This window comes from Drosophila persimilis, unplaced genomic scaffold, assembly GCF_003286085.1.
Source record: "Drosophila persimilis strain 14011-0111.01,24,50 unplaced genomic scaffold, DperRS2 tig00000686-arrow-arrow-pilon, whole genome shotgun sequence".
In the NCBI taxonomy this organism is placed as follows: domain Eukaryota; kingdom Metazoa; phylum Arthropoda; class Insecta; order Diptera; family Drosophilidae; genus Drosophila; species Drosophila persimilis.
Window position 1 is genome coordinate 913,253 of NW_020825336.1, and position 18,639 is coordinate 931,891.

An 18,639-nucleotide genomic window follows, 5' to 3' on the forward strand; every position below is an offset into this window, starting at 1 on the left:
AGACAATATATTTCGGTATATTTTTGAGGGTCGGACGGTATATTTTATCGGTACCTCCGATACAATCACAAACGTGCTCTTCTCTCTTCTTATTATCAATGCGCAAGAATTGTAAAAAACAGAAAAAGAAAACAAAGACGCACGATGAGCGATGTATGTATCAATTTGTTGGAAAATAACATCGTTAATATATATATTTCCTACAACCCATTGTAGCTTGAGGACATGGACAGCGAGCGATTGAATGAGCTGGAGTCCATTCTCTACGCATCCATCCATTACAGCGATCATGGATCTGGCGAAACTGGTGCTGGTGAAATCTCACCTTCTGTGGCCGATCAGCAGCGAGCCGTGGATGCCCAATACATGCCGCCCCCGCCACAACAGCAGCAGAAACAGCCTCAGGCCCAGCGCATTGTCAGCAACAAACGTGTAATCAACAATGCAGTCGCAAAGCCACGCTACTGGGCGGAGGAAAAGGACGGTGCAGGCAGCATAGAAACTCAAAATGTATCCACAGGTGAGTAACTACTGAATGTTTTTCATCAAGATGGCCATAGAAATAGAGTCCCGTCCGGTTCGAAAATATATCCCCCAACTTTGGATTGCCTTCGAAATTCCACTTACGAATTCTCTGCTTTCGGCCATGAAGTATCTGCGTTCGTTGCTGGCTCTGGGGAGCACAACTCTGCGTATCCTCTTTGAGTGGTTGGGCCTGTTGAACCCCGTCACCCTGGTACTGGCCACGCTCAATCTGCTCTGCTTAGTAGTGTGGCTGGACTACCATTTCCGGCAATATGGCTGCGATCTACTCTTCTGGCAGAAGGAGCTGAGCCAGTTCCCCCACGAGTACATTCTCACGGGCATCTTGATGACGGCCGCGACCTATGTGCTGGTCTCAGTCGTGGATGTCGTTGTCTTTACGGCCCTGCTGCGTCGTAACTTGCGCGAGTTCAACAAGCCGCTCCTCCACTACGAGGAACGCTACCGACGATTCGTGTTGATACGTCTGGTGCGGCAGCTGGAGCACGCGCTTGTGATGCAGACACTCTCGGCCAATGCGAGTCATGTGGCGGTCAAGAACATGTGCGAGGCACAAAGGATGATCAAAGAGGCGATCAACATGTTTCGCACCTCGGTCAAGGTCCTACTGTGGCCGAACAGATCCGATCTGCATGAGGATCCGTTCATCCTCTACCACATAAACGAGGGACAGCTGGAAGAGCTCAATGCACACGGCTATTGTTTGGGCGATGTGGATTCACTGGATCTGGGCAATCAGTATTTGAAATATTTGCTTAACCCTTTTTGGTATTGAAATTCTTGTTACTCTGACAATAAATTAAAAGTGGGTTTATTTTGATTTTGACTCATTCTAAGTAAACGTCACTTTTATATTTCAAGCTACTGATGTCACCTCGTCGTCAACGCCTAAGGAGGCAGAAAAGCCAAGTGGTCAGCATCAATCACTACAAAACAAAAAGGAAACATTAAACTCCCCAAAAACCCCCCAGCAGAAGCAACAAAATCAGCAAAGGGACAAGGCGAAGCTTTCCTCGAAGCAACTACCGAAGCCAGAACGGAAGGAAAAGGAGAATCCTTCACCAAAGCCACAGCCAAAAGCAGAACAGAGGAATAACAAGTGGAAGAGCTCTCCAAAGCCACAATTGAAAACAGAACAGAAGCCACAATCAGCACAGAAGCCCCAACCAGCACAGAAACCAAAAAGTCAACCCCGGCCACAACACGCCGATGATGAACCCGAGCGCTTTGACCAGAAACTACTAGTTGCCATACCTTCGAATTGGACGCCCAAAAAGCCAAAGGGAAAACAGCAGGTTAAACCCGAACCGGGACCCTTCACCAAGGCCAATCGCAAGCTATTGCAAATGGAACGCCTCGCAGCCAAAAAGCAAAAGTCCAAACAGGCGCTGGCCAACAAGAAACAGCGCAAGCCATCAGAACCCGTGGAATTTGTGGATTTGGGCGAAACTTCCAATGATGATGACGATGATGATGTGATACTCGTGCCACTGCCACCAGTACCGGTGATCGATCTGGACACCAGCGACACGGAGCAGAACAGTCCAGCGGATCAATATCACGAGGAGAATGCCATGGACGCTGCCGATGTGGAAATGAGTATCTCGTGCATTACCCAGCCGGAGGCAGGAGCAGCCCCTTTAACGCCCCCACTGCACTCGCCGTGCAATTCGGTCTTGTCCAGCGATGATTTCATTGTCCAGAAGGACACGAGTCGCCTGCTGGAGGACAGGGCGCGAGCCACAGATGAGGATCTCCTGGTGCTGACGGAGAATGCCATCAGAGAGGCTGCCGGCCAGCAGGATGTGGATATGGAGCAGCAGAAGCCAGAGGCTGAAGTAGACGTAAACGTAGATGCACCTGTAGGGGCTGATCAAGCGGCCGAAACCTCCTCCGAGTACGAGTTTGTGCCGCCCTCGCGGCTGGAGGAAATCAAGTTGAATTATCGCGTCGATGATCACCAACAGTTCCGGGCCCTGGATGTCTACGAAAGCGAATCAGATCTCACCGAGAGCGGCATCTACTCCAAGGCCAAGGCAAAGGCCACGCCCACTATCATACGCAGCGTGGAGTCGCCCTCGGACAGCTCCGATATCGAGGAGGTCGTGGATCCGAACGTGAACAAGATGAAGCGCCTGCGCAAGCGTCGCTCGTCAAGCACAAACCAAAGCCAGTCCGAGCCCAACAACGACGATGACGAGGACGACACCGACAGCGAGGATGACGTGCAGCCCACAGGAGTGCCGGGCCTTGCCCGTGGCATGGCAGTGGAGCGTTGCAAGCGCAAGATTCGCCGCATCAGCGCTCGCCGTAACTCAGAGGATATTCAAAGGGGAGCGGCATATCCACGGATTGCAAATCTTAAGGCAATACACGAGTCTAGCTCCAATTCCGGTTCGGAGGATGATCTGCCCAGTGCTCGGGCCATTGCAGAGCGTCTTCTGCAGCAGGAGCAGGGAAAGGAGAGGGGACAGCAACAACAAGAGGTACAAAAGCTCCGCGAAGCACAACCCGATGATCGGATGGAAATTCTTTCAATTGGCACCGATGCAGACTCCGAAAATGAGGCAGAGTTCAACAATGCCGTCTCCGATCGCCTATTGGCGATCTTCGAGCGCATTGATGCCGACCCCACAAGCAAGTCCCCTGAAGCGGAAGTTTCCGCTGACATTGGTCTTTCGGAGGACGAGGAGCCTTTCCAATATGCCGCAGACACTACAATGCCAACGGAGGCCTATCTTCCAGAGGAGGAGGAGGAGCAGATTGAAGCAGAGCCATCGATCAAAGTGGAACACAATATCGCAAAGCTGACAGACGAGCCTCCGCTTACGGGAGGGCAACTTGTTGGCTGGAATGAGGAGATGTGCTGCTTCTACAATGACAGCTGGAACGGCGAGAACTTCAATGTCCAGAAAATCCAAAGATCCATGAATGGTAAGCATTTGGTGAGGACACAAACACTAAAGAACAGTCAGACCTCATATTTCTTTCATTAAAGCGCGCCTGCAGTGGAGAATCCTTAACGAGGACCGATATCCGGTCGTTCGTCCTCGCTCACGCGCCAAATGCACCAACTGCGCCGAGATGGGTCACATGAGATCCAAGTGCCCGCGTCCACGCAAGCCGCTCGTCTGTCACATGTGCGGCCAGGCGGGGCATGCCGAACCACGCTGCCCCAATGCCATCTGTTTGGGTGTAAGACACGGAAATCACTTGTGCGTTAAGATCACAAATTCAATCGAGTTTCCTTGGCTTTCTTTACAGTGCGGCGCCAAACAGGCCACCTATGTGCAGCAGTGCAACAAGTGCTCATTCCACAGTCGACTCATCTGCCAGCTGTGCAGGATGCGGGGCCATGGTGTGGACCTTTGCCCGGACAAGTGGCGTCGCTATCATTCAACGGTAAGCGGAGAAACCCAACTAAACGATCCCTCGATTAAAGCATTCCTTCTCTTCCATTAGATCCGCTCAAATGTGGCACTGCAGAGCAATGTCCAGTGGAACTCGAAGCAGTGCAGCTTTTGCGCCGGACGGGGCCATCTCTTCGAGAACTGCCGCCAGCGCATTGGCGATTTTCGCAGCCAAACGTATGTCTCTCATATTGTGTCGCATCAGAAGAGCTACAATGATCGCAGCGGAAATCTAGGCTATTTGGGGGACCTCCCGGCGTTCTATGCCAACAATACCCCCTTTAGCTTCGTGTGGAGCGATCCGAACATCCCCAAGAACAGCTACTATGCCAGATTCCTTACTCGGGCAAACCTCGTCCAGCCACTGAGCACAAGCCGAAAGGCCACACCCCTTACCCCCCTGGAAATGATCCCTTCTAAAGGTTATACCCACGACTATGTGCCGAATGCCCAGGCGAAGGCTGCTCGTGGGCAAGTCGTAGCCGCAGAGGAAACAGCAGTCAAAAAGAACACGCCTGTAGCAGATAAGATACCAGCGCCAGCCCCTGAACCAGAGCAGGCCCCAGAACCAGATCAGGCCCCAGAACCAGAGGAGGCCCCAGAACCAGAGGAGGTCCTAGAACCAGATAAGGCCCCGGAACCAGAGGAGGTCGCAAAATCAGAGGAAGCCCCAGAACCGGAGCAGAGTAATGAAGTCGAGGAGACCATCCAAGAAGAGTCACCAGTCGCGATACAGCGTGAGGAGATCTCCACCAGTTTCGAGGCGCAGCCAGAGGAACCTGTCAAACTGATTGCCAGCACCAGCAGACCATCTGTGGGCGTCCATGAGCTGGACTCGGACTCGAATTACAGCTTCTCCGAGCACTTTGAGATGCCCACGTCGACGACAAGCGAGGAGACGAACATACCAATGGAGGAAACTCGCAAGAATAGCCGTCCCATGGGTCCCATGCCCGATGTTATACCTTTGTCCAGCGACAATGACGATGATTTCCACATCTCCTCCAACAGCCAAGGCATCTCGATGTGCGTCAACAGCAAGCAGATGGAGAGGATGGATGACAGTGCGAACGAAGAGATGCCGGATGTATCCTGCGAGGGAAAGATCATCATGGCCCGCGACCTGTCCGAGTACTTGTTCAGTCCGGAGGGATGGAAGTTTCTTGTCGAGACGTCTAAGCAATGCCAAGTGACTGTGCGCATGGACTTGAAGGAGTATGGCTATGTCCTGGTGATCTACGGACGGCGAATGCATCAGGAAGAGCTGCAACTAAAACTGCTGCACCGTCATCAGGATGTCAAGCGCAAGAGTGCCGAGTTCCAGAGCCAAAAGCCACCGAAACGCGTTGATGTCCTAATCCGCTTCCTAAGGGACGGCATTAACAGCCTCAACAGTAAACTGGGCAATGCCAAGGCCCTTTATAGGACCATCAAGCAGCGGGAGAGCTTAAACACTAAGAATGGTTTCAAAATGGCGGAGAAGAAGCGGCGCCTGCTTAACATGATCCTCGTGGGGCAAGCAGGTCTAGAGAACGGCGACTTGCACTTGGATCAACTGCTGGTGCTTTTGCAGAACCTAATTACCGATTTCTCGCCCGATGACAATGCCTCGCCGGCGATGCGCACCGAAATCGAAGACCACTGGCGCATGATTTTCACCGCCTATCCCCATCCCAAGTATGATAAACTTTTGGAGGCCTATGAAAGCTTAGATCTGAAGAATCGCCTGCCTTCGCTGAACATAGATCCAGCTCTCTTAGGACTGCCGCCGCTTCAAATGGGAAGGGGCCAGCCGACGCCTCAGCCAACCAACAAGCGGGACGTATCCCCCATCCCGCCGCCACCAACCTGGCAGCACATGGCACCGCCACCACCGCCCAAGCAGAACGCGAAGGAACAGCGTCCATTCGGAGCAGGACAACCCCAAAGGCAGCAACGCCCAGCCGCAGGACAGCCCCAACAGCAGCATCGTCCTGGAAACGGACAACCCCAACAGCAACAGCGTTCAGGAATGGGACAGCCCCAACAGAAACAACGACAAGGAGCAGGAAAACCTCAACAGCAGCAACGTCCAGGAGCAGGACAACAGCAGCAACGTCCAGGAGGGGCAGGACAGCCCCAAAAGCAACAACGTACTGCAGCAGCAGGACATTTGCAACAGCAGCAACGTCCAGGAGCTGGACAAATACCACAGCACCAGCAGCAGCAACGTCCAGGAGCAGGACAACTACCACAGCACCAGCAGCACCAGCGTCCAGGAGCAGGACAACTACCACAGCACCAGCAGCAGCAACGTCCAGGAGCAGGACAACTACCACAGTACCAGCAGCACCAGCGTCCAGGAGCTGGAACACCACAACAGCAGCAGCGTCCAGGAGCGGGACAACAGCAGCAGCGTTTAGGAGCGGGACAACAGCAGCAGCGTCCAGGATCGGGGCAACAGCATCAGCAGCAACCGAAACGAGGCCAGTTCATACAGATGCCCTTCAACAATCCCCAGCAACGAGCTCGGGCCGATCTTCAGCTCCGCAGCGGCGCCAATCCAGACCATCAGTTCGCCCGACTCCTTGGCGAAGTAAAACCGAATGCGCGTGGCTTGGATGCCAACCAGCCGTCGGTTTTCTGGTCGCGCGAGTCGATGCGGTACATCGACGATCTGTTCAAGATTACATCTCGGCCGGATATGCGGGTGCGACTGAATCGTGTGCTCCAACGGGCCCAGCATGGCGCACTGTCGCACAACGACTACCGCGCTGTGATCGATCTACACTTGCTACTGTCGAATCAATGAGTGCTACTCAAAGGGGGGAATCTCTTATAAGGGGAATGGGAATGACGATGATTAAAATTGTTTAACAAAATCCACCAATTTAAAGAATGGGTATCTGAAAGATATTACCCAGAGCAGAATAACCGAATGAATGAATAAATAACTGACTAATTTCACTCGTACTCGTTTCTCTGTGCCATAACTCGCTATTTAATTGATTCACGGATCAATAACATAATAAGTCCAATGTGGATCTACAAATCATAAGGTAAATTCATTCTTCGGCATTGCCTCTATCCTAAATTGGTTGTTATAGTTTCCATAAGCAATTGTATTACACGTTCAGGTGGGTCGGGCGCTCGATGATTGTTCTATGCCGCTGAGGTCTGCTGCGTCTGTTCCTGCGTTGTCGTGGACTGGGCCGAGGAAGCCTCGCCGGACTTCTCAGTGACACCCAGCCAGGGGCAGCGTTTTTGGAGCTCCATGCGGTATCTGGGATGACTGATGGCATACACAAACGGATCTATGCAGGCCACCAGCTTGCAGGTACAGGCCGGAATCATTGTGGCTCCTGGCGTCAGTAGACTCTTGTCGCCAAAGGCTCCGATTAGGGACATCACGCCATAGGGGGTCCAGGACACGAAGAACAGAAAGCAAATGGTGATGGCCGCCTTGGCAATTCGTATCTCGGCCGTCTCCTTGCTCTTATCCACGTTGGAGCGCAGCGATTCCACGTTCATTTTCTTGGCCTGTTCTCGCAAGGCCTTCTCGTGGTTGAAGACGTGTCCCACTATCTGGCTGTAGTAGTACAGGATCATCAGCGTAGGGCAGACGAAACTGAAGAAAAAGATGGTGCCCACAAAGAGGCGGGTGTCAAAGTTATCCGAGAGATAGTCGAACGAGCAGGATGTGAGATATCCCTCTGTAACGAAAGAAAGGTAAAACGAAATTTAATTTGCGCGCCCAACAGCAACTTACAGAAGAGAGTGAGAGATCTTATGTGCATAGGAAAGTGCGCTGCCGCTCACCTACTCGTGTGTAATACAGATCTGCACTGTAACTGTAACAATTTTGGTTCCATTCTGCCTGCTGTCTACTATTATCTACTGCAAGATATGATAATGTGTGCGAGCCGACCGATGTTTTAAAGTAACAATCACATTCCGTTATAATATTGCAATTTTCAAAATAAGACCCCGATAAGTTTCGTTTACATAAAAATACCGATATTAGCCAAAATATATCAATATATACTAGCATCGCTGCAACTGGACCGCCTACGGTATATTGTATACTTTTCGGTATATTTTGATGTCAAAATTGAGATTAAAGTATATTAAGGGTATTTCGCTACAGCATGGTATATTTAATCCATTCTTTTCATAGTATTTTCCTGTATTTTGTAAGACGCGTTATGGACCCTCTTGTCCAATTCATCAATGTAGAAACTGTATAGAAATGCCATTTAGACCCCCCAGGCCACATCGAATTCCTGATCGTTTTCCATCAAAATCTCAATATTTCAAAAATGTCTCAAAAAAGTCATGTCGAAAAGTAGATAACGGCCCATATGAAAAACGGCCAAGCTTATCAACACACGCACATATTTCTCCCTTAGGTGTCGCCTTTGATAATTACTTACAAATGTATTTCATATGTATCGAATTTATAGTTAGCGTGTAGTTACTATGTAAAAACACTTTCTGTGGAAATTGTAGTTGATCTTTTTGTTTAAACCTTAAGCAATAAAGATGAAAACTTAAATTGAACAAGCCTTGTATGCAATTAATTGAATAATTAGATAGTTAGTAATATTCCACGGAATATTAAAATCGAGGAAATATGGTTTCCAATCCTTGACGGAGAATGATTAACCCAATGTGAGCCAAGGGGGGTTTTTTGATATCCCACCGAAAATAATGAAAATGTAATAATTTCACGCAGTTCAGGTGAAAGATATCGTGATTTTTTGAAGTTCAGAGGTAGATGGCATGGATCTACAAGAAGAATTTACAATCAGTAACATTTTCCGCCATTTACCTCAAGTCGTTGAACTGTTTAAATAGAGGAGGTATAAGTTGGCTAAGGTCGATTTCTTATCCATATACGAGACGCTATATTGTTGTTGAGGAACCAAAATTAAGGCAAGAACAGTCAAAGTCAAGTATTTAAAATAAACCAGTCAAGTAGAAAATTGATTCATTAATCGGATTAAATTATGTGGGCAGGGCTTAGAGAACTATCTAGCTGGTAATATTCGACGGAATATCAAAAACGAGAAATGTGTATAATAGAACTTGAATTCGTTAGTATATTTACGGTATATTTGTATAATGAGAAGGTATATTTTGGTATATTTGTGAGGGTCGGACGGTATATTTTATCGATAAGTCCCCGACGCGGACTTAGCAAAATAGGTAAAAAAAAACAGAATGGAATTCTTGCCGTTCAGTTTTCTAACTGAATAAATAATATGCAAACGAAAAAACCCAGTTGATATATACATAAATAGTGCCTAAAAGGACTAAAATTCCTTTCGAGCAAGTGCGAGTGCAATAAAGAAAAAGGTGAGGCGGGTAGGTGGAACGCAAATAGTGAAAATAAAAAAAATTCATCTCGCTGCTGTGTGTAAATGCAAATGATATGATATTTTCATGCAACAACAAAAAGAACAACAAAAAACCAGCACAAACACAACAGTAGCAGCAGCAGCAGCCAGCAGCAGTAGCAACAGCAAAAGCAACAAAAGCGAACTTGTATTCAATGGATGTGTGCGCGAGAGGCGAATAAAAGAAAATTAGATAAAAAAGCCAAATGAAATTAGCGCACGCCTGAAATTCGAGTTTGGCGCAAGGTGAACCAAAAGGCGAAAAGCAATCAAAACAGTTTCCATTTGCTGTCGGTGTGCGTGCCGTTTTTCCTGCGAAAGAAAAACCACCTGCATTGATTTATAGTTAAAGAAAAAAGAGACGTATCCGAACGGGATGGGTCAGTGCATTGCTGCCATAAAGGCTGACTGATAAAAAAAACCCCAGCCACTCACATACACACACACACACACACGCACGCCAACACCAGCGCACCCGCACCAATACAGTGGCAGCCTGCTATGTAAGTTTACATTTACAATTATGTATTTTGTACTTGTTTATGCTGCAGTGAAGTTTAATGATATTGCCGTTGATATTGCTCTTGCTCTTACTGTTAATGTTGTTAATGGCGGCTTAAGCATTTCGCTCTGCTCTGCAACTTACGTTTTCTATTTTTTTTTATATTTTATTTTGCAACTCATTGAAAAAGAAGCACAGCACACAACAGTTAATTATATTCATGGCTGTGGCTTTTGTGGCAGTAATTACCATTTTACCCCCAGAGTTGAGGCTCTGCCCTGGAGACTTTGAGGAGAGTCTTCATATGGATATATTTCATACGGTACATGGCGTAAACGAACTGTTAATTATGTGTGTGTTCGTTCGCGATTCAGTGCGCGTCTCTATGTGTGTGCGAGTGACGTCTGTGCTTATGCTGGCTTGGTCGCTTCCACCACACCGCTGCTCCCCCCTCCTGCAACCATTCTATTCATTTCCATTTGATGCATTACGTTACGCGCTTTTCATTGCGTGTCGTAAGGCATATGCATCGTTTATGCGGGACCACATTTATGAAATGACAATTTGCACTGCAATTTCCGCCTGCTGTTAATTTTCACATCTCCCAGGTCCAAGTACGACGGTTGCTCTAAAATGATAGTCGTTTGGTTTTGCATTGGCTGTTTCTGTTTCTGTTCTGTTTAACTTCAAGGAATTTCATCAAGCTAAAGCGTTTATCTATTATAATCGTAATTTAGTCATCGTATAAACGTAGAAATAGCTCATGCCACAATATCCATACACATTCATGTGGGTGACCATTGTTATGGACGACGCCACACCCATACCATTCTCCCTCCCTCTTTCGTGCCCGCCCACAATCGGTGGGTTTTGGGTCGTCGTCCCTAATGGCCGTCCATCAGCGTCAGGGCTCCCTGATAAGACCCTACACACATGCGAGTATTTTGCGTCGTTCCACACGTGCCACTGTACCACCGTGCCGTTCCGCCCAGAAGTATTTATTTGGGCCTTCGACGTGACGCTGACCTCGGCTGCGGCTTCGGCTTCGGCTTCGACTTTAACTTCGTTCGATACGTTTCCAGTTAAATAATTGCTTAAATGCAATTCCTATGGCTCGCATTTTATCTGTTCTTTTTGGTAATGCCAACAAATTGGGGGATCTGCGGCAAGGTGAAGGTCAAGGCATGATTAATTGTTTACTCTGGGCCGTGGAGGTTCCTCCAAGTTGAACTACTCACAAAATCGAAGTGCGACACATTACTCATTCAATTCGATTTAATTTATTTTGCAGTGACGCAGCGGCAGCGGAAGGAGACGGAGAGCACAAAAAGCACAAAAAATTGTTCCCGGACGAACCGGAACGGACTGGCACTCCGCACAGGACTCCACGTTCACGGAAGAGAGAGATTTAGAAAAAACTATAGAGATATTCGTTTCGCGGAGAGAAAAATTCCAATGTCAAATAAAATCAACCCGAAACGCCGTGAACCGACAGCAGCCGCAGCAGCAGCAGGAGCACCCACGGCAGTGGCCACCAACACGAGCAGCTCGACCGGCTCCAGTGCCGGCAACACCTCCTCGGCCAACACATCCTCATCGTCCAGCTCCTCGCTGTCTTCCGCCGGTGGCGGTGATGCGGGCATGTCCGCCGACCTAACATCGCTATTCGAATGCCCCGTTTGCTTTGACTATGTGCTGCCCCCGATCCTGCAATGCTCAAGCGGGCACTTGGTGTGCGTCTCGTGCCGCTCCAAGCTCACCTGCTGCCCCACATGCCGCGGTCCGCTGGCCAATATCCGTAACCTGGCCATGGAGAAGGTTGCCTCGAACGTAAAGTTCCCGTGCAAGCATTCGGGCTACGGGTGCACTGCCTCGCTTGTATACACAGAGAAGACCGAACACGAGGAGACCTGCGAGTGTCGGCCCTACCTGTGCCCTTGCCCGGGGGCCTCCTGCAAATGGCAGGGACCGCTCGACCTAGTCATGCAGCACCTGATGATGTCCCACAAGAGCATCACAACGCTGCAGGGCGAAGACATTGTGTTTCTGGCCACCGACATTAATCTGCCCGGCGCCGTCGATTGGGTGATGATGCAGTCCTGCTTCGGCCACCACTTCATGCTCGTCCTCGAGAAGCAGGAGAAGTACGACGGACACCAGCAGTTCTTCGCTATAGTCCAGCTGATCGGCTCGCGCAAGGAGGCCGAGAACTTTGTGTACCGCCTCGAGCTGAACGGAAACCGCCGCCGCCTCACCTGGGAGGCAATGCCGCGTTCCATACACGAGGGCGTTGCCTCCGCCATACACAATTCGGATTGCCTGGTGTTCGACACATCGATTGCGCAGCTCTTCGCCGACAATGGGAATCTGGGTATCAATGTGACCATCTCTCTGGTCTAGGCAGCCGCGACTCGCCTCGCGTCCGTAAATCGCCCAATTAAATTTTTTTTTTATTTCTGTTTACATATTTGTCGTATATATATAAAATACCATATAGTTTAGCCCTTTGTTCGCATCATACGTCTAATTCGTAGGTTCTTCAAAGTTTGAATTGTAGAAAGAAACGAAAGAAAGAGGAAAAGAAGGAAGCAAGGGTGGATAGTAGAGAGATAAGCGGCGGCAAAAGCAGCATTAGAATCGTTTTAAAAACGATTCTTCGTTCTATATGCACACCCTCATAATACACCACACACCCCATACATACAAATATAATTGCATATAAATCTATATAGATATTTTTTTTGAACGTAAGTTTCGAAGTGGAAGGCAGAAAGAAGCCCAGCAAAAGGCAGAAAGTAGTGCTCCTCCCACTCGATCGGTACTAGCTCTAAGATTAAATTGTTCATATATTCCACACACACACACACACACAAACTATTTGAATGTTTTCAGAGTTTGATCATTTGGTTTTAATTTGTCGTGGTGTTATTTCTGCTTTTAGTTTAATTTTAGTTGATAAGCCGTCTCCGTCTGCCTCTGCAGCGGGCCACACCTGGAGCGGAGCTGCCTACGCGTGCCGATTTTGCCCACCAGATCCAAAAACCGCAACCACAACCACACCACCACCTACCTAACTACTATATCTACTACCACTGTAATCCACTCAACACTCAACACACAACACACAACAAACACTCTGCAAAGTCTAGTTTAGTTAATGTAAATTATTTTATACATACAATAATTGTAAATGGTAATAATTAAATCAGTTTAAACAAAATTAACCACAGCAAAGAAATCGCATAGATGATAATAACTCGAGAGTTGTTTGAGATACTATACACTCCCCGACACTTGAATACGACACACTAAAATATACACTTCGTCAGGCACCAATATTTCCGGCACAAGCCAAAGTGTCGCATTTTTGAAGAACGGAAATTTGAGTTATTTCAATTCAATTGTTTTCCTTAATCTACTTTAATGAATATTGCAATTTTTTGTGTTAAATTTATGGTAAACTTAATAGAGATTTGATGAAAATTCAAATTCACCGTTTTCTTTGGCTTGTGCCGGAAATATTGGTGCCTGAAGTGTAAATTTTTAGTGTGTCGTATTCAGATGTCGGGGAGTGTATAGAGAGAGAGAGAGAAAGAGAGAGAGTCGAACAGTTTTTTTTTTGTCAATGCCAAAATCCCCACTAACTAATCAAAGGAAATGTAACATATTGTTTTCAATGCTAAAAGACAGTCCCTACCCTACCTCCCCTCCCCACAGTTACAATCCCTAACATTTCTGCCAGATCCCACAGAGATAGAAGTACCACACCTAGTTTAGACGATCTCCCCCTGGTCCGGCTCACATTTTGTTTCAATTTCTGTCTGGTCCAAAATGTCAAATGGATGAAGAATGTAATGTGGAATGAATTATAAGGCATCTGCACCATATTTAGCTTTTAATGCGCCGATTTTACCGCGCGCCCCCTACCCCCTACCCCCTACCCCACACTACCATACGAGATCACATACACAACAGAACTACAGAAAAGTGAAATAAACGTGATTAGTAAAAAGTATTAACGATCTTTGATTTAATTCATTTAAAGAAAAACACAAATAGCCTTTATTCTGCCTCATTGCAGGTTGTCGATGAAAAAATCTACGCTGATATAGAGTCTAACATCGGCTACAGGGATTACCATGTAGACTTTAAAATAAAGCTGGTTTTCTCGCTGGAGAAAATACATAGATGAAACACTTCTTAACACTTAATAAGTTGCATAGCGACGGTGGCAAAAAATGCGGCAATTTTTGATGCAGCAACCACTTGCCACCGGTACTAATCAAAAATGTTCCTGACGATCGAATAAAAGTCACCATCAAAGTAGGTTTTTCTTCCTTTTCTGAGGCTGAACCAAGTAGTCCTTTCCTTTCCCCTTTAATTTCAATCCCAAGTCATATATGGTATTATAGTCATTCGTAAAGTTATAGTCAGTCGGGCTAAAGCGTTTTATTCAGTCCTAAATTCTCCTACAAACACTACAAAAAAAAAAAAATAGAATCAGTAAAAATTTTCAGTTTTCAACAGAATTATTTTAGTTTTAGCAAAAATTTAATGTTCCATCGTTATTCAGAAATTAAATACCGAAACGCCTTGTCTTTGCTTCAAGACTTTTATTTGGCTTTCGAGGAGATGCTGCCACGACGTCAATCAGCCCCGGACTTGCAAGCTGCGCAGGCATCCTCGGGCCATAATCGTGGTGCAAGTGCAGGTGAAGCAGCCCCAAGCCCAGCGCCAGGGCCAGGACACCTGGAACTTGTCCCCAAGCCGGGCTCTGTGGCTCTCATGCAGGTGAACAGGCCACCGAATCCGGCCGCCGGGGAGAATCAGGAACAGCCCCAGGAGGGGGCCCTCGTACGGATGGAGAGGACCGTGGATGGGTCCCTTGGCGACTACTTTTTGTCGCTGCTGGAGTGCCCCGTGTGCTTCGGGTATATAATGCCACCGATCATGCAGTGCACGCGGGGGCACGTGATCTGCTCATCGTGCCGCCACAAGCTGACCCTGTGCCCCGTGTGCCGCGTGCCGATGAGCAACATCCGTAACCTGGCCATGGAGAACGTGGCCTCAAAGCTGATCTTCCCATGCAAGCACTCGTACTTCGGCTGCAAGCACCGTATGGCCTATTCGGAGAAGAAGCTGCACGAGGATGACTGCGAGTTCCGACCCTTCTTCTGCCCCTATCCGGACGACAAGTGCGTGTGGCAGGGGCCGCTCAAGGATGTCTTCAATCATCTGACTGCCACGCACGACAATGTCATCACGATGGAGGGTCACGACATCATCTTCCTGGCCACTAACGTGAATCTGGAGGGGGCCCTCGACTGGACGATGGTGCAGTCCTGCCACGGCCGGCACTTCCTGCTCTCGCTGGAGAAGATCCATCTGGGCGAGGGCTGTCAGCAGTACTTTGCCGCCTGCCGCATGATCGGCACCATGCGCGATGCCGCCGAATTCGACTACAGCATCTCGCTGGACGCCAACAATCGTACCCTTCGCTGGCAGTCCAAGCCCAGGTCCGTTCGCGAGAGCTTCGTGACGTTCACCAATGCCGACTTTCTGGTGCTCAACAAGACAACGGTGGAGCTGTTTTCCGAAGAAGGCAACTTGGCTCTGAATGTGGTCATCACGCCGACTGAATCCGAATTGAACTAGGCGACACTGGAGCACGGACCCCGCACCCCGCACCCCTTCCTCTTCTTCTTCCTCTACTCTACCTTTGCGTTTGTGGCGTATACAAAATAGAAGGCGCATTCGTATAGTCAAAAGTATTTGCATAAAAACTATTTCAGAGTGGAATTTCTATCTGTTTTCCTATGGGCACTTACAGGGGTAGGTGAGGAAATGAGACCTGCGACCAGAGACCGCAGAGAGGCACTCACCTGGCACAAATCGATCCCAGAACTGTGTCAGGGGGAGTACAACCCACGGCGTACAGTACAGCCAAATGATGATGTTCATGATCACGGCCTTGGTGAAGGTCATGTTGCGGTTCATGGGCTTGGTGATCACATTGTAGCGATCATAGCCAATGGCCGCATTGGTCATCCCGGCACCGATGCCCGAGTAGGAGCCAATGGAGGCAAAGATCTGGCACCATGTGTTGCCCAAGGCGAACCCGCGATGGAAGCTGTTGTAGATGAAGATGGGCGCCTTCAGGCACATGATCAGGTCGAAGACGGCCAGATTGAGGACGAACATGTTCGAGGGTGTGCGCAAGGATTTCGATGTACTGAATATCCATATGACCATTCCATTGCCCAGGGTCGAGGCGAAGAAGAGAAAGATGTAGAAGACGCCCAGCATGTAGTGCATGGATGCGGGCGGCTCCAGCTGCGTCAGCCAGTGCTCCGGTATGTACTGTATCTGATCCGGGGGCACGTTCCACCCGAGGAACTGCAACTCATCGCTGCCCGAGGACATGCGAGCCTCCGGCCGTAATGGAGGCTCACTGGCGTTGCACAGGGCATCCATGACCGATACACTTTACGGAGGAGATACCGTGGACGGGGCCGCCCACTGGGTTAAACTGTTGGCACACCTTCTGTGGGGGTCTTTTATATGTTAACCCCGCCGCTAGATAAATTTAATTAGGCTTTGCGGTTGCGTGTCAATAAATACGATTTTCCGTCAAGTCTGCAGTAAATATTTCAGCGACAATTTCATTTGAATCACGGCCAAAGCGGATAGAGGCTGAAAATGCTGTTAAGACATAAAATGTGATGGCCATGACACTTAAAATGGAGAAAAAGACCAATTGATTATCTAATAGCCATTCTAAATGTCTAAATTAACTTGTTCTTCTTTCATTTGTTTATTTTCTTCTTTTTTGAGTTCAAATTAAACGCATTCGCGCAAATCAGTGCTATGAAGTCCATTAAAGATAGTGTTGAAAATTCGTGCAATTTGTTTACGTTTCGCGCTGAATGGCCAGGATAAAGAAGAAAAACAATTCCTCGTAAAATGAAAAAATAACAAAACAAAATAAACGCGACGAGCTATGGACGAAGTGGACAAGATAATCATGCACCAGCTGCATCAGGTGGATGCCGGCATAGAGCCCACGGACGAGCTGGCCAGTTTCACGCCGGAACTGGTGGTGCGAGCCGTCTCCAGCTGTTTGACGGAAATCCGCCCAGAGTTGGAGGTACCTCGGTCCCTGCCGGGCGGCGCGATGGCTCAGCGGTTCAGCGTGGCTACTGGCCTGGCCGAGAGGTGCAAGGAGAGCGGATACCACGGCGACATCGGCTACCAGACATTCCTCTACCCCAATCCCATCGAGCTGCGGCGCCTGCTGATGTTCCTGATCGAGCAGCTGCCACGGGAGCGCCAGGCGACCGATGACCTGACCGGCAAGTCGCATCCGCTGAGTGGCAGGGAAATGCTACAGCGCCAGATACGCAAGAAGCTGACGGCCCAGCTGAAGGCTATGTGGGTGCCGCAGTTCTGTCGGGCAGTGGGCAACAGGAAATCGCATGGATGCAGCAGCTTGTGCATAGATTTTCGGCCAAAGTTGAATCTGAATGTGCCATCGGCCAATCTGGAGGAACGCACCAAGGAAGTGCAGCAGTACTTTGACCAGCAGGCCCCCAATCTCTTCCAGCAGACAGCGTCCAGCTCCTACGATCTCATTGCATCGGTGCTGCACAAGAACGATCTGGAGCGCTGGGGCCAAGGGTTGACCGACTCAGGAATGTTTTTGCTGGCCAGCGAAGATCCAGTCATTCCAATGGTTCTGGCCACAGAGAAACCATCAGCGACTGCCGCTGAGATGACGCCCCTCGAGGAGCTGACTGACGAGGTCCAGAAGCTGCGCACACAATGCGAGACACTGCTGGGAGAGCGAAAGGCCTACACCGCCAGGATAGGAGCACTGAAGCAGCGGGAAAGCGAAGCCACGAAGGAACTGGCGGACATTCAACCCCTGCTGAAGCTGCACGAACGCACCTGCCTGGTGCTGGCCGATCCCGAGCAGAATGTGACCAAACTGGAGGCCCTGCTGCAGGCCACCGAAGCCAAGCGTCGCACATTGACCCAGCAGTGGCAGGATTATCGTCTGCCCCTGCTGGAAACCTTGGAGACGCTGAAGACGGCCAAAGAGGCACAACACGTCCAGAGTATTCGCAGCGGGATTGAGCAGCTAGAGCAGGAGCTCAAAGAGAAGACCCAACAGCACAACGATCTAAATACGGCTTTACGCACTGCCACCCAGTCGCTGGCTCCGCGCAAGGAGTATACGCGTCGCATCCACGAGTTCATCGGCAACATTCGCAAACAGCGGGCGGACATCTTCAAGGTGCTCGACGACACGCGGCAGCTTCAGAAGCAGCTTAATGTGGTGGGCGCCCAACTGCAGCGCCAGTTCAACTACACCGATGACCTGCTCTTCCAGAGCGCCAAGCACGATCTGCATGCAAAGAAGGCGTACAAGCTGCTGGCCCAGCTCCATGCCAACTGCAGCGAACTGGTCGAGTGCGTGGCCCTAACTGGCAATGTGACCAAACAAATCCGTGAGCTTGAGGTGCAAATCGATGGGGAGAAACTGAAGAATGTCCTCACCAGCCTGCAGCAGATCACGGGCGACATCCAGAAGTTCGAGCAGAGCATACAGGAGCTGCAGTCACAGATAAGCACAATGGAGAATGGTGTGGCAAAGGCCTAGACCTAGAGTCCTGGTGCCCTCTATTTTACCTATGTATTAGTGCCAATTGTAATAAATCAAAGCAGTCGCGCCTAGCGTTGATTTTATTAACCAAAGGTGCATACATTTGTATTTAACTTATTATTAACTAAAGCCATTATGAAT

The 18,639-nt window shown here is 49.0% G+C and overlaps 6 protein-coding genes across 7 annotated transcripts; 5 read left to right on the forward strand and 1 right to left on the reverse strand.

Moving 5' to 3' along the window:
* The first annotated feature begins 141 nt into the window (after positions 1-141).
* LOC6600552 lies at positions 142-6,905 on the forward strand. The gene is made up of 7 exons (XM_026991849.1): positions 142-153; positions 217-520; positions 1,405-3,477; positions 3,542-3,738; positions 3,808-3,945; positions 4,006-6,324; positions 6,361-6,905. Exons 1-7 carry the CDS (start codon positions 145-147, stop codon positions 6,742-6,744), a joined length of 5,424 nt encoding a protein of 1,807 aa, XP_026847650.1. The 5' UTR covers positions 142-144; the 3' UTR covers positions 6,745-6,905.
* LOC113566383 lies at positions 601-1,347 on the forward strand. Its single transcript, XM_026991701.1, has one exon. The coding sequence runs from the start codon at positions 647-649 to the stop codon at positions 1,316-1,318; it is 672 nt and encodes a 223-aa protein (XP_026847502.1). The 5' UTR covers positions 601-646; the 3' UTR covers positions 1,319-1,347.
* LOC6600554 (opsin Rh4) lies at positions 6,906-16,321 on the reverse strand. The gene is made up of 2 exons (XM_002025671.2): positions 15,716-16,321; positions 6,906-7,645 (listed from the first exon to the last, which is right to left on the reverse strand). Exons 1-2 carry the CDS (start codon positions 16,305-16,307, stop codon positions 7,095-7,097), a joined length of 1,143 nt encoding a protein of 380 aa, XP_002025707.1. The 5' UTR covers positions 16,308-16,321; the 3' UTR covers positions 6,906-7,094.
* Positions 9,213-12,560, forward strand: LOC6600555 (E3 ubiquitin-protein ligase sina). 2 transcript variants are annotated; one of them, XM_026991700.1, is made up of 2 exons: positions 9,213-9,290; positions 11,125-12,560. In XM_026991700.1, the coding sequence occupies exon 2, from the start codon at positions 11,289-11,291 to the stop codon at positions 12,231-12,233; it is 945 nt and encodes a 314-aa protein (XP_026847501.1). In that variant the 5' UTR covers positions 9,213-9,290; positions 11,125-11,288; the 3' UTR covers positions 12,234-12,560. The 2 variants fall into 2 exon arrangements, with proteins under 2 accessions (XP_026847501.1, XP_002025708.1); XM_002025672.2 differs by lacking the exon at positions 9,213-9,290 and adding an exon at positions 9,421-9,834.
* On the forward strand, positions 14,386-15,632 carry LOC6600556 (probable E3 ubiquitin-protein ligase sinah). Its single transcript, XM_002025673.2, has one exon. It carries the CDS (start codon positions 14,388-14,390, stop codon positions 15,486-15,488), a length of 1,101 nt encoding a protein of 366 aa, XP_002025709.2. The 5' UTR covers positions 14,386-14,387; the 3' UTR covers positions 15,489-15,632.
* Positions 16,322-16,788: 467 nt separating the features above from the next.
* On the forward strand, positions 16,789-18,590 carry LOC6600557 (coiled-coil domain-containing protein 22 homolog). Its single transcript, XM_002025674.2, has one exon. It carries the CDS (start codon positions 16,834-16,836, stop codon positions 18,493-18,495), a length of 1,662 nt encoding a protein of 553 aa, XP_002025710.1. The 5' UTR covers positions 16,789-16,833; the 3' UTR covers positions 18,496-18,590.
* The last annotated feature ends 49 nt before the right edge of the window (positions 18,591-18,639 follow it).